General features: G+C 33.6%; 1 protein-coding gene across 49 annotated transcripts in view; it reads left to right on the top strand.

The window, feature by feature from the left end:
- ADGRL2 (adhesion G protein-coupled receptor L2) overlaps positions 1-15170 on the top strand; it is a 639025-nt gene that overhangs the window by 606279 nt on the left and 17576 nt on the right. For all 49 annotated transcript variants that reach the window (XR_002345120.1, XR_002345121.1, XM_021096393.1 and 46 more), the window contains 6 exons: positions 5310-5435; positions 5707-5912; positions 6982-7155; positions 8685-8894; positions 9962-10182; positions 11800-11866. Coding sequence is in view for 47 of the 49 variants with exons in the window: in XM_021096393.1 (XP_020952052.1) it covers positions 5310-5435; positions 5707-5912; positions 6982-7155; positions 8685-8894; positions 9962-10182; positions 11800-11866 (1004 nt within the window). In the remaining 2 variants the exon portion in view is untranslated. The remainder of the gene's footprint in view (positions 1-5309; positions 5436-5706; positions 5913-6981; positions 7156-8684; positions 8895-9961; positions 10183-11799; positions 11867-15170) is intronic.

The following is a 15170-nucleotide window of genomic DNA, read 5'->3' as shown; positions in this document are numbered from 1 at the left end:
TAAAGCTGCTATTTTCCCAAGCAGTTGTAGCATTTTATATTCCAAACAATAATTAGGGTTTCAATTAATCCACACCCTCCCTAGCATTTACAATTGTTTTCTCAAATGTCTTTTTTTAATTAAATTTTTTTTATTAAAGTATAGTTGATTTACAGTGTTGTGCCAATTTCTGCTGTATGGCATAGTGACCCAGTCATACACATATATCATTCTTCTAATACAATCTTCCATCATGTTCTATCCCAAGAGATTGAATATGGTTCCCATGCTGTACAGTAGGACCTCATTGCTTATTGCTTGCTGTCTTTTTAATTTTAGCCATTTTCATAGTTGTGGTGGAATCCCATTTTGGTTTTATTTTGTGTTTGTGTGATTGCTAACTTTTTGCTGAAAATTGTTCCCATTTTTCATGCGCTTATTGGACATTCGTATGTCTTTTCGCGAAGTACCTGTTTATCTATTTTCCCATTTTAATTGGTTCTTTGACTTATTACTGGGTTATAAAGATTATTTATATATTCCCATATCTTTTGTTGGATATATGTACTCTCTTTTCCCTCAGTATGTGATTTTCCTTTCTACTTTTTAAATGATAGCTTCAGAGAAGCAAGTTTTAAATTTTGATTTAAAAAATCCTCATTACCCAGCTTCAACAACATCTAGCTAATCCCGTTTCACTTATTCTTTACACCATTGTATTATTTTAAAGCAGACCCTAACATTACATTATTACTATAAATATTTTAACATATAGCTCATATATATGTATATCATATATTGCTTTAAAAAACCCATAATGTCATTGTCATACTTTAAAAAAAATTTTAAAAATAGGTTCAAAAAATAAAAAGGGAGTTTCATTTATTTGATTTTTGTAAATTTATTAATTCTTAATTTGTTTTAACCAGAATACCAATAAGTCCATGTTGTACATTTGATCGAAGCATTACTCCTATTGGAGAGGAAAAGTTTTCTGTACTCCTTTAGATTCTTTGGCTGGTCTAAAATCCTCCAGGTTTAAATCTCACACACTCCCCCCCGCTTCCTTCTAGACGTTCCAAGGCCAGGGAGCAAACCCAAGCCACAGCAGTGACAATGCTAGGCCACCAAGGAACCCCATCATATTTTTTATACTTATGCATGTTGATAATGTTAACCTCTAGTTCATTCATTTGCTCTAAGAATGCACCACAATTATTTAACTATGCCTGTGATAGATAGTTTAGTAGCTTACACTTTTTTTGCTGATATAAGAAAAACTGCAGCGAAAGTTTTTCATGTTCTCTTCCTCCTATCTTTGTATCTTTAGAGCTGTATGCATACACACACCCACACACACAACCTAGAAATAGTTTTTCAGTAATAGAGCATGGCCCTCTAACTTTCCTGAGTACTGCCAAATTGCTTTCTAATGTTATTTTACCAGTTTACATTCTCATCAGTAATATCATTTTTCCCCATCACTCTCTTTGCCAACTCTTGATTGTAGACATAAGTTTTGTTATTCTAATAGATTTGAATTGATCACATTATAGTTTTAATTTGCAGTTCCCTGATTACTTAATGCATTTATTGGCTATTTTAATTTTCTCTCCTGTGAATTTGTTGTCCACAATTGTTCCTTGTTTATTTTCTGTAGGTAATGCTTTCTGGAAACTAATTCTTGGAAGACTATATAGTTTGAAAATATTCTGTCTGTACTTCCTCTTTTTTACCTTGTTTATAGAATAATGATTCAGATTATCAGTCTGTTCTTTTTTTGGTACTCTGCTTAAGAAATTTTTCTCTACTTTGCTGTGATAAAAATTTTATATGTTCTTCAGAAATGATAAAGCTTTGCCTTTTTACATTTGTGTAAAATGCAATCCAACCTGAAATTTATTTGGTTTGTGATATGAATGAGGGAACTAATTTTATTTTTTTCCATATGGATAATAAGTTGTTTCACCGCTTTCAGTGCATACTCCATTCCTATCCCCAGTGGTTTGTAAAGATATCTCTGTCATATATCAACTTTCTGTACATTGTTGCTTTTGTTTTTGTTTTAATAATATTGGTATCTGGTGAGTTCTTTCCACCTCACGAATGACCTTGGCTGCTTTTTTGGCTTGTCTCTTCCATGTGCATTTTAAAATCAGCTTGTCAAATTCCATGTACTCAGAAAATCTTGTTGGATTTTTTATTAGACATAGAATGGGTTTGTAGATAGATTATGAAAGATGTGCCACAGATTAATCTGTTGAGTTCTCCCATATTGGACCATGATGAAGTTCTCCATTTGTTGTTAGGTCTTCTAAATAAAGTTCTACACTTTCCCCAATAATATCATGTACTTTTAAAATTAGGCTTATTCCTAGAAAAAGTGTACTATTTTTATGATAAATAGAATTTTTAAAATTACACATCCTAATTGTTGATTGATGTACAAGAACACAGTTAATTTTGCTGATTGCAGTGTTGCTAAATTCTTTTACTTTTGGTAGTATATAGAATCTCTCTCACATTACTATGTAGTTAATTATAGTTTCTGTAAACAATTAACAGATTGCTTTTTCTGTCCAGTCTTTGTACTTTTTGTTTTTTTTGAATTACTGCATCTACTAAGTCCTTTAGTAATATGTGGTTCAGCGATATTTAATCTGACTAGTATCCATGAGGATATAGGTTCAATCTCTGGCCTCGGTCAGTGGGTTAGGAATCTGGTGCAACCATGAGCTGTGGTGTAGGTCACAAGCGGGGCTCCATTCCAAGTTGCTGGGGCTGTGGCAAAGGCTGGCAGCTGTAGCTCTGATTTGACCCCTAACCTGGGAACTCCCATATGCCACAGGAGCAGCCCTTAAAGGGAAAAAAGAAAGAAAGAAAGAAACTTGTGATAGGGATCATCTTGACTTAAAAAAAAAAATGCTTCTGTAGGTTCGGATAGGAAAACCTTACCTTACAGCAAAACCTTTATATGGACAAGGAATATTTCTTTTATTCTTATTATTTTGTGAAGATTTTTTTTATACCGAGTGTTGAAATTTGTTGAATTCTTTCTGTTAATGTTTTTCTTATTTGATTTCTTAGTTTGGTAAATGACATTAATATATTTTCAAATGCATTGATTTCTATGTGTCTTTTTTATTTGAACTCAATTTGTTCAGGATATTATACAATAAAGATTTTTGCATACTTTAAATAAATGAGAATATCCTATAATTTCTCTCCTTGTGCTGCTTTATGCATCAAGGTTGTGTATGTGTTGTGAAATAAGCTGAAAAACATTTTTTTTTAATATTTCCTGGAGCAGCTTGTTTAAGATTCAATATATATTTAAACATGAATTCATTTTCTAAAATGGTCATAAACTGTTGGGGTTTTTAATTTATTTTAGTCATTTTTATGTTTCTAGGAAATTTTCCCTTTTGTCTATTTATATTAAATTGATTGTTGCATCTCTAGTGAGACCTATATTAATGATTCTGTTTTTTAAAGTTCAGACAAATTAATTCTTTACTGTGGACATGATTTTAATTAGTAAATACATAGTGATTGAAATTAAAATTTGGTAAGTAAATATTTGTTGAACGAAATTAACTCTTTTTCCATGTATATTCAGAACATCTTGTGAAAACTCAAAGGATTTTCTTCTTTCACCCTTCTTCTGCCTTGCTTTAAGAGTAATAACTGAGAACCCCTTTCAGTGTGAGGGGGAGAGAGGTATATGTTAGATGTCTATTTTCGTCACTCATCTTATCACTTCACATTTGCTTCCCACACACATGGAATCTGATCTGAGGAGAGATCACCCCCATGCCGACCTGCTTCATCTTTCTAAGCATGGATAATAAAATAAGTATCTCAACCAGCTTCTGCAGCTGATTTCTAGGAGTTATATGACCCTCATTATAAACTTATATTTCAGGTGCATGACATGTGGTCTCATAGCTAATAAAAATCTCCAATGTTATCATTTCATATTTATAGCTCAAGTTATAAATTTCTTCAAAGTTGTGAAAATTCCTTAAAAAAATAGCATCCAAGAGTTACTTGATAATGCTGTGGAACCATTTTTCTAAAAAGAGAGTGGATGAATTTGTCATACTGTGTGTCTGTACATGTGTACATACGAACCCCTATATACATATTTTTCTAAGTGTAGCTATTCAGAGAAAAATTATGGACCACATTTATTGAATTATGTGTTTTAAAAAAAATGAAATATCTGAAATTAATGAATTTTTCATAGTTTCTCCCATTTCCTCAATAAATGACACGTTCTAATTACTGCTATCAAATAGATGACTTTAGTAGAAACAATGGTATTTTTTTCATTCTTTTTAAAAAATCATTTACTGATATAAAGTATTACAATCTTTATTAAAATTACAGTAGACAGCATTTATGTTGATGTTACTGTTACATATTTTGAATAAAGTTAAACAACATTGGTCTTAATCTATTATATAAATGTTCTTAATATTATGTATTGACTTCTTTTCTTTACATGTCTCCCAATGTTGCTACTTCATTTGAATTTTTGAACTTTGAATTATACTGCAGTGGTTGGCAAACTTTTTGTATAAAGTCCCACATAGTACGTATTTTAAGCTTTGCAGGCCATGTAGTCTAAGCTGCAAATAGTTAACAGCTGTAGACGACACGTTAATGGGGAAACATGGCTGTGTCTCAGTAAAACTTTATTTACCAAAACAAGTGACTGCCCAGATTTGGCCCACAAGACCTACTTTGCCCAACTTGAATATGTAAAAATTGATCATTACTAGGAAGAATTAATGAAAATTTTTTTAATGAAGGTAATGCCATACATTTTCCCCTAAATAGTGCTATGCTGGTCTTCCTATTTTTAGAAACTAGTGAAAATCTACTACTTCAAAATTGACTATGTGATCTTATATATTTAAATATATTATATACATAGAAACAGATGTCTACATGCAATAAAGGCATTCAAATTTATACTTCATATTTTTTGTTTAACCTAACATCTTAAATGAAAGTTTGATAGTTGTGTACTATAAATCAGACACTGTTTATATTTGTAGGCCAAAAGACAAGAATTAGTTGACCCCCCCCCAAAAAAAAACCTATGAGAAAATGTTAAAATGATTACACCAAAATTTCTGAAGTCATCAGTTTAAGACCTCTTAGAATAATTTAGTTTTTTATTCATGATTTTGTGGTAAATACTAAAGTTTTCTAAGAAGAGAAAAGGAAAATAGTGGTTTCTATGCAATTACCATTTGCCTCTGTGGTTGAATTTAAAGAATTCCCCTTTTTTCCCCTCCTTTATCTTTTGCCTCATCCAGTTCTAGAAGTTGCAGTCCTCAGTACAGAAGGACAGGTCCAAGACTTTAAATTTCCTCTGGGCATCAAAGGAGCAGGCAGCTCAATCCAACTCTCTGCAAATACTGTCAAACAGAACAGCAGGAACGGTAAGATGGAACAAAGTCTTTAAAAAATTGATAGGTTTTTCTTTATTCAGTTAAACCTATTAATTCTAAAATGCCAAGTATTTGACTCCTAAAAATACAGCTTAACATTTAAAAGCAGATTTAAAATAATGCCTTACTCTTTCCCAGTAAACTTAATCTAAATAAAGATTCCATAAGGATTTTTTTTCCATTTTATTCTTATTTTATTGTATCTTATCATACTCCTTAGCATATTTTCTGTAAAGATAAATGACTGGTTTTACCTTCCTAGGTCTTGCAAAATTGGTGTTCATCATTTATCGGAGTCTGGGACAGTTCCTTAGTACAGAAAATGCAACCATAAAACTGGGTGCTGACTTTATTGGTCGAAATAGCACCATTGCGGTGAATTCCCATGTCATTTCAGTTTCAATCAACAAAGAATCCAGCCGGGTATACCTGACAGATCCTGTGCTTTTCACCCTACCACACATTGATGTAAGTTATGTATGCTAATGAAGAAGTGGAAGGAAAGCAAAACTGACCTGCTAAGGGATGGACAGAGGGGGAATGGGGAAATGGCCCAGAGGAAAGAAAAGACCTTCCCATTTGAATTTCACATGTTGGACTAGGTCAGAGACACAAGTTTATTTAAGTCTGTGAACATAAAATTAAATGAGCCTGGTTCAGTGATTATTAGAATTTAAGTGTATTCTTAATGAAAGCTAATTCAGTAATCAACAGGAAAATGTAAATGACCGTAATTTGTTTTAGAATGAAAATTAACTCTTACCTTAGCAGCTGTTAGAACTCTGCCTTTTTAGTGTGGCAGATCATTTGTTGTATTGTTCATATTAACGCGATTGTCACGCAATTGTTACCAAGCATAATGTTTTTAAAAATATAGATTTGAAGAGATATGATTCCTCTGCCCAGACTTGGAATGCAAGTTGGTAGTTAAAGAATTACACTGTGTAGGAAAACTGTCTGCAGAATTTGGCTGTTGTTTCAGTAAAGTGAATAAGTGCCCATAAACAGCCAAGTAATCTCCAAGATTGGCAAAGAGCAACGTATTTGTGTGGCTCTTCTCTTCTGTATTCTGCAGTTGTTTTATTCTTTTAAGAACCTTGATGTACTAACCACAGGATGCAAATTGTCAACTATTGTGTCACTTAGAACAGAAATGGGCCTAAAACAAAATGAATTTTAAAACACTCAGTCCTTGTAAAATTTTCTCAGAACAAATTCAAGGCTCTAATTTTGTCAGAAAAGGAAAAAAAAAATGATTCTGATGTACCATCAGTATGTAAAATCATAAGATGGAAATTGTAATTGTGTAAAATGAGTCTGGTAATTTAGAGTAGACTTTAGAGTGTTTCGGACTATAAAGCCCCTTTTAAGTTAGATATCTGCTTTGTATACAGAGTCTACAATTTTGCTGATGAAAAACTTTATAGTCCGAAACATGCAAAGTTTAATCTAAATTACCTTTTACACATATTAAACAATTGCTATTGCCATCTTAGAGTGTAAAATCCTAATTTTATCTTGTCATTTTATTTCCCAGCCTGACAATTATTTCAATGCAAACTGCTCCTTCTGGAACTACTCAGAGAGAACTATGATGGGATATTGGTCTACCCAGGGCTGCAAGCTGGTTGACACTAATAAAACTCGTACAACGTGTGCGTGCAGCCACCTAACCAATTTTGCAATTCTCATGGCCCACAGGGAAATTGCAGTAAGTATTTGCACTTCTAATTAGTAGCAGAGAAAAACCTCAGAGATTCAAAACAGCTTGTGTAATAGCCGCTTCTTTGGGTGCTTATCGTAACTAAAAAGCAAACAAAGCAATGTGGGTTTCTAATTGTTTCTACACTGTCCATACATTTTAGGAAGTCTTGGCACTATATTTATTGTTACTTTTCAAAATCATGTGCTTTATAGATTTGTTCTAAGGTTTTCCCCTTCGGGCAGGTGTCAGACATTTAAAAAATGATTTAAAATAGGGTCAGGGATTTCTAAAATGAACAGCAATAGTTTATACAAAAGAGACAGGGAGCTGTGGAGTTTCACATCCCCTCCCCATCTTGAAAGTTTGAATCTCATTTCACAACTTGTACTGTAAGTTTCCTAAGCTCTTTACACACTGGAAAATGCAGAATTTAGGGAGTTCCCATCATGGCTCAGTGGTAACGAATCCGACTAGTATCCATGAGGACCTGGGTTTGATCCCTGGCCCCACTCAGTGGGTTAAGGATCCGGTGTTGCTGTGAGCTGTGTGTGCAGACGCAACTGGGATTCCACATTGCTGTGGCTGTGGCGTAGGCCGGTAGCTGTAGCTCCAGTTCAACCCCTAGCCTGGGAACTTCCATATGCCTCAGGTGCAGCCCTAAAGAGACCAAAAAAAGAAAAAAAAAAAGAAAAGAAAAAGAAAGAAAATGCAGATTTTGAAAGATCAGAATGACTTCTGGAATATTTCTTAGTATTCATTTCTTCTTGTGATTAAGATAATGATAGCCAGAAGATAAAAATATCTTAATATGTGGGGGAGTTCCCGTGGCGCAGTGGTTAACGAATCCGACTAGGAACCATGAGGTTGCGGGTTCGGTCCCTGCCCTTGCTCAGTGGGTAAACGATCCGGCGTTGCCGTGAGCTGTGGTGTAGGTTGCAGATGCGGCTCGGATCCCGCGTTGCTGTGGCTCTGGCGTAGGCTGGTGGCTACAGCTCAGATTCGACCCCTAGCCTGGGAACCTCCATGTGCCGCGGGAGCGGCCCAAGAAATAGCAACAACAACAACAAAAAAAAAAAAAAAAAAAAAAAAATCTTAATATGTGAAAGCTCTCAGATCTGTTATGTACTTAACTCTTAGTATATAAATATAATATAAAAATTCAAGGAGAAAATTAAAACCTAAAACTTGGCTTATTTGTTAGCCTAGAAAGTCATTCAAATACCAGTTCTTTTAAAATAATTAAGTACTTTTATTCTATTATAAAATATTTTCTCTGTGTTTATGTAAGTAATTATTTCAGTCACCAGTTTCTAGGGTAAAGTCTTCTAGTTTCATAGATCATTTTTTGGATATAAAAGGCAGTTAGATAATAGTGAACTCTGTTAGATGATCAAATTTTTTTTTTAAGTATTGAGCCCTGTTTGAACACACATGACTATTCAGAATCTAGTATTAAAAAATGAACTCTCACATGTGAAACCGAGCTTAATGTTAATAAGGAATACTAAAGTTCCTCATATTCTTTTTATTTTCAGTATAAAGATGGAGTTCACGAATTACTCCTTACGGTCATCACGTGGGTGGGAATTGTCATTTCCCTAGTTTGCCTGGCTATCTGCATCTTCACCTTCTGCTTTTTCCGTGGTCTACAGAGTGACCGTAATACTATTCACAAGAACCTTTGCATCAACCTTTTCATTGCTGAATTTATTTTCCTAATAGGCATCGATAAGACAAAATACATGGTAAGTACCCCTTCTATTTGTTGACCTTGGGTCTCTGAAAGTAATTATCACAGGTGTAAATCCACATATGCCACTGTTAATATTTGACCTTGTAACTTAATGTAACTGACATGGCCCTTTTGAAGGCTTATTTGTGATCAATTAAAAGACAACCTTATCGTTAAGTAATATTAAGAGTTAATTCATTTCTCATATTAAGGTACAGTTGCATTTTTCTGGGTTGTTATTAAAACATGTAATTTGAATAGAAGAATGATGGGGATACGGAAATGAAAAGGTCCTATTTTTAAATTTTTCACTGTTTACATAGTCGTTCCTGATCAGTGATCATTTGTTCATATTCTGAGCAATTTATTCCTCATCCTGATGTTTCATTGTCATAAGGAGAACTTAGTGACTAGTTAATGCTTCACCTAGTATTTATCTGCACCAAGGTGAATTTTTTAATCTTAGAATTTTATTGAAGTATAGTTGATTTACAGTGTTGTATTAATTCCTTTTGTACAACAAAGTGATTCATATATATCTCCATAAAGAATACGTAAACTCTTGAGGGAGAGAGCCATGACAGGAAAAAACACTTCAAATGCTGGAAATAGTGTGCCCCAGGATGAATTTAAGAATGCTCCACACGTGACAGGAAAAAGATGTTAGGTAATTAGAGCGGGCATATTTGTCACTAAAGCAAATTTTAAAATTCTGTAATAGAAAAAATAGAAATAATATATTTGGAAACAACTGTAAAGCAAATATCTGCAAGTAGAATATTCAGATTTAATAACGAATAGTTCTAGAAGAAAACAATGTTTTCTTATTTGCATTTGATTTCGCTAAAAAATAGTAATGTCTTATAGTGGTGATACTTCTGGCATACCTAGCGTTGCCCTCCATGAGTATTAAATTAATTTGGCATTGTTTTTATTTATTAAAAAGATTTTTTAGAGAAGCAGTAATTTAAATAATGATGTATCTTAAAGACAGTGGTGAGTACTCTCAGTGACTATTGCTTAGTTTTGGAGTGGGCTGTTTATTTTCTCTTTTGTGTTACTTGCTTCTTTCCTTTGTAGATTGCATGCCCAATATTTGCAGGACTTCTGCATTTCTTCTTTTTGGCCGCTTTTGCTTGGATGTGCCTAGAAGGTGTGCAACTGTATCTCATGCTGGTTGAAGTTTTTGAAAGCGAATATTCAAGGAAGAAATACTACTATGTTGCTGGTTACTTGTTTCCGGCCACAGTGGTTGGAGTTTCAGCTGCTATCGACTATAAGAGCTATGGAACAGAAAAAGCGTAAGTAATTGCAAGTGACCTGAGTGTTTTTCAAGTGAATAATTTTTTAAAGCCTGTTAGCTGTCCGTGAGGGTCCCTGACAGACTAAAATAGCGTCTGAAAGCTTTATTGGTAAGAGAATGGGCATGGCGTGCACAAATTACAATCAAGTCTTTTGTAATTTTCTGGGTTCAGAGGATTTGTACTCTGGCGAGGCAGATTCTAAATTATGGACTTTCTTTTTAACACAAAAGATTGACCTGAAACAAATTGAAAAAGTAAATAACTTTTTGGCCTTAGAAAGATATTAAGTAAAAATTCTTCTGAACTTAAAGCATCTGACAGGTTTAACTACTCAGTTTTTAAGCTAATGCTTCATTAGCTCTCTTTGTGCAGCCGACCCTCTAGCTAACTCTCATTCTGAATTGTGACAGTACCACATTCCATCCCATATGTTTTACTTTGATAATATTTTATCAGGCAGTTTGAAAGGATTAAAATAAGTCACTGTCATTCATTTATGAAAAATATAGATATTTATGGAAAGTGACAGAAGGTAGACGTAGCCATGTTTCTAAGGATTTTATTTGCTAGAGGCATGAACATGCCTTCCAATTCTGTTTATTTTTTCCTTTGATAAAATTAGTTATATAAAGATTCTTTGGACTAAAGAAAGCTTTCTGGCTGCACAGATGATGAAAGACAAATAAAAGAAATTCATTGGGGATTCAATGTTATATGAAAAATGAACCACTAAGTAAAATCTGTCTTAATAAGTTTATGCATCATTTACTCTAATACTGTATGAATTCTATGCTTTGATTTGATTTTTTTCCCCAGTACTCATCCATTCCTACTTGAGGTATTATATTTGTGCTATACTGTTTTGCAACAAACATAATAACATCTGAATATTTATTTTTTATCTGTTATGTTTTATAGGGTTAAATGTTTTAGCTCAGATATGGATCTGAAACTCAAATTTTGAAGATAAGACCTTTAAAATAATCAGACAGTTTGGAATACTGAGTTTCATGTTTTTCTTAGCAAAGTCAGAGGTCCTAGGAATTTGGGATTGGATGGAAGAGTATATTATTTTCCCTATGCAACCATAATTATGTGTATTTTTATCAACTTTGAAATGAAGAGGAGTAAATATATTACTACCATTTAAGTCAGAGCCAAATTAGAATTATTGAAATTGTTCTCCCCCATGATAAGTTAATTTTCAAAGGCAAATGTAAAGATAGTTCGGTTTGTTAGGTTTTTAAAATTCTATTTTCCAGAGTTCCCATCGTGACTCAGTGGTTAACGAATCCAACTAGGAACCATGAGGTTGTGGGTTCGATCTCTGCCCTTCCTCAGTGGGTTAAGGATCCGGCGTTGCCATGAGCTGTGGTGTAGGTCGCAGACACAGCTCGGATCTGGCATTGCTGTGGCTCTGGCGTAGGCCGGCAGTTATAGCTCCGATTAGACCCCTAGCCTGGGAACCTCCATATGCCGTGGGAGTGGTGCTAGAAAAGGCAAAAAGACATAAATAAATAAATAAATAAATAAATAAATAAAATTCTGTTTTCCTTGTGATGTTGAGGATCCATTGAAGCTTACTTAATACATATTCTTTTCTTTACATAATAGTTGCTGGCTTCATGTTGATAACTATTTTATATGGAGTTTCATTGGCCCTGTCACCTTCATTATTCTGGTAAGCAGTCTCTATTTTCCCTGCATTTTAAGACTGGAAATAGAGATAATTTATTTTACTGTTAATTTACCTATGTATTCAAAGATTTGTAAACATGTCTAGCTTATAGCATAAAATTAGAATATTTTATACATTATATAATTATCATCAAAATCTATAATATCAGCTCTCTACCAAGGTTTATTGCATTTATGAATTAATGAATGTAGAAGTGAAAGAACATTAGCTTAGTATTTACGATCTTAATTTCCACATAGTAATTTAGTACTTTTAAATAAATGTCCACCATCCTAAATTCTTTTTAAGGCACAAAAAATTTTTTTTAAGCTTAGAGTAATAACTGAATGTTAAGTAAGCTTTGAACTCATTAGAAATAAGACTACTTTTCTGTGATTTTAAATACCCCAAAAAATACTGGTTTCTAAAAAATTTTATTTTAAAATAAATTTGATACAAGTTAAGTATAATGACAAGTTATTTTTTAAATTATTGCTAGTTAAATATTTGAAATATATGTAAAATTTTTAAAAAATAGCTAAGATACTTGAATTTTAGTATTTAAAATTTTTCACTCAGTTGTAGCATCATGCTTTTACAGATAAGTGTTATTGGCAATTATAAGATTGAAAATAAAACAAAGAAGTTTGTATATTGCCTGTACCTGTTTATTCCTATTAAGGATATTTTTTCTTTAAAAAAGTTTAACATATCAACTTAATAGGATATTTCTGTGGTTAACTAGTGTTTCAATAAAATTAAGTGAAAAATTTTAGTAGTTCAAAGAAACTTAAAAACTACTTCAAGTGTACATACTTTTGTTATTAAAAGGAATTATTTTACACAATTACTAATACAAAACAAAATGAAAACTTGAGATGAATGCCTGTATGAGTCAAACCAATTCCTAGAAAAACTGATTTCCCATCAGAATTAGTCAATCCAGATGATTGCCCCAGTTTTTGCTCTTGGTTTACTTCTGTGTTAACATAGCCTAAGCTTATTTTGCATTAAATCACAAACAGCTGACTTGAAGGGGTATGATCCTTAAAGATACAGGCTTCTTTTTACCCTGAGCCCTTGGCCAAATATGTTGATACTTTGAAAATTATGAAGACTAGTTTAGGGATATTTGAGCTATGCTTCTCTAGCACTGCAGTTTGCTTATTTTCTATCTCTGAAGATAAATACTGACTTTAGAGTATTAAAAAACATTTCACTTGGCAAGGGAGTTAATGTTTATATGTACTGAACTTTGAGTAAGAGGTAAAGGATGTTTTATTAACGTGCCTATTTATAGGGAGAACGCACTATTATTTGTTTAGTCTTGTCATTATTATCCAGTACCAAATCATTTAGGTTAAGATGTGAAGGGCTTTGGGGGAACAGTCTTCCCAACTTTTAACAAAACAAAATAGAACAGCAGGTAGCAATCACAGTACAGATCCTGGGAGTGATTCGTTTGCAATTGCTTTGCCCTCTAATTGTCCCAGTCCCAACACAGAAAAACAAGGAGTGGTATGCAAGAGTAAAACATTATCTCCAATGTGACCTAAAGTGAGGTACATGATTGTGTAGTACTGTTTATTGAGTATTATTATATTTATGTACATATATCCTTATGGTGATATAGGTCATTTAAAAGTCAGTTCAGACACAAATCTTAATAATATAAATTCTATCATATTGTCTCTTTTAAGGAGTATTCTTGTAACAAAAATTACCTATTGATATTCCTAGAAAGCATAGTTTGTATTTCCAACTTTTCTGAATTGAAATCATTTAACTTAGAAGTGTGAAATAAGTGTACTTTTTAAATACTTCTCAATGAAGGGAAAAACAAGTTCTGGAAGATAAAACTTCCTAGCTCTGTATTTCTATAGAATGTCTTGCCTACAGGCGCTAGAGTGATTATATCTATGAGAAAAGTGCTTGTAAGTAATGAGCAGTGGGAAACCATTAGTATGCCTGAAATGGTTTAATGAAAGCTTGGATCATGACACGTCAGGAGCTGTTCTTATCATTTGGACAGCTCCATCTGCATCGTTAATAATTAATTCAGTTCAGTAAGAGTTCAGCTCACATACTCATTTAGGAGTCTTCCTCAGAGAACACCTCTCTGGCTGCCAGTCCCAGGGAGAAAGCGGTTTCTGCTTGGCTAACAGCAAAGATCTGGAGATACAAGTGCAGTTTTAGAGTTGCATTTGCCAGGTAGCCAAAGCTCTAGGGAGGACAAAAAGGGTCAGAACATGTGCAGTTCAGTTAGGTTACTTCAGAGTGGTGTTTCTGTTCTTCTGCCTTATCATATCCATGTCAGCACTGCAAGCTGTGGAATGAATTCTAAGCTGCTAAGCTCAGACAGATATGATTCAGTTGAGCAGGTTGATGACCATAAAACACACTGTGCACGCCTACAATTTATGGTACCTTTTTCTTTAAACTTCTGTGTATTTTCATGTTCATCAATATGGGTGATGATTAGCTAGGCCATATCACCAAGTAGAGATGAATTTTATCAGCAAATTACTGATTATTTAAACAGTATTTTATGATATTATTTGGGGGGATAGATAGAAGAGTATTATTTGTTATTGGAAGAGAAAGAAGGCTCCATTTAGTGATTTACTTTTTTTTTTAGCTGAATGGGAAAAAATGTTTTCCTAATTTGCTCTCACTCTTTCACGTAGAATTCCATTAAGAACTATCCATCCACCTATTTACCTATGTGGCCACACACACAAACACATGCAGCCACAGAGCAGAGTTAAAATCTGATTAATTCCTGGATGAGTTACCTTATCTCCAAACTTAATCATCAGAATGGGCTTGTAGGCTAATGAGTTGACATACAGCCGTGTAACACAATCCTATTAACTTGTACTCACTGGAGCATCTTCATGAATGATTGAAAAATGACATATGTACCAGGGATAGACAAATCTTTACGTACATCATCGTCGTAACTCCATCTTTTCCCTTTCTCACTGGTGCTTAGCACCTTTAAACCTATCCCAAAATACTATGTTTAAACTTAGTAGCATTTATGTTGGAAAGAAAAAAACAGAACAAGAGTACAAAAAGTGGCTGCGTGGGAGTTGAAGGGAAAGGCACTACAGTTGGATGGTGAAGACAGTTCTCACACTTTTTGCCCGCTTTCCCAGTGAGAAATAGGGAGAGTTCCATGTTGATGGTTGTGATTTCTTCTGTCTTTTTAAATGCATATCAAAGGAGGGAAATAAATCAGGAAGAAATAAAAGTGAAGAGAAAGAAATCACTACTCTAACCAAGAAAAAAGCAGCACAGATAT

Source organism: Sus scrofa, chromosome 6, assembly GCF_000003025.6.
Source record: "Sus scrofa isolate TJ Tabasco breed Duroc chromosome 6, Sscrofa11.1, whole genome shotgun sequence".
NCBI lineage: Eukaryota > Metazoa > Chordata > Mammalia > Artiodactyla > Suidae > Sus > Sus scrofa.
Note: the sequence above shows the minus strand (reverse complement) of the source record. Positions and strands in the feature narration are given on the sequence as shown.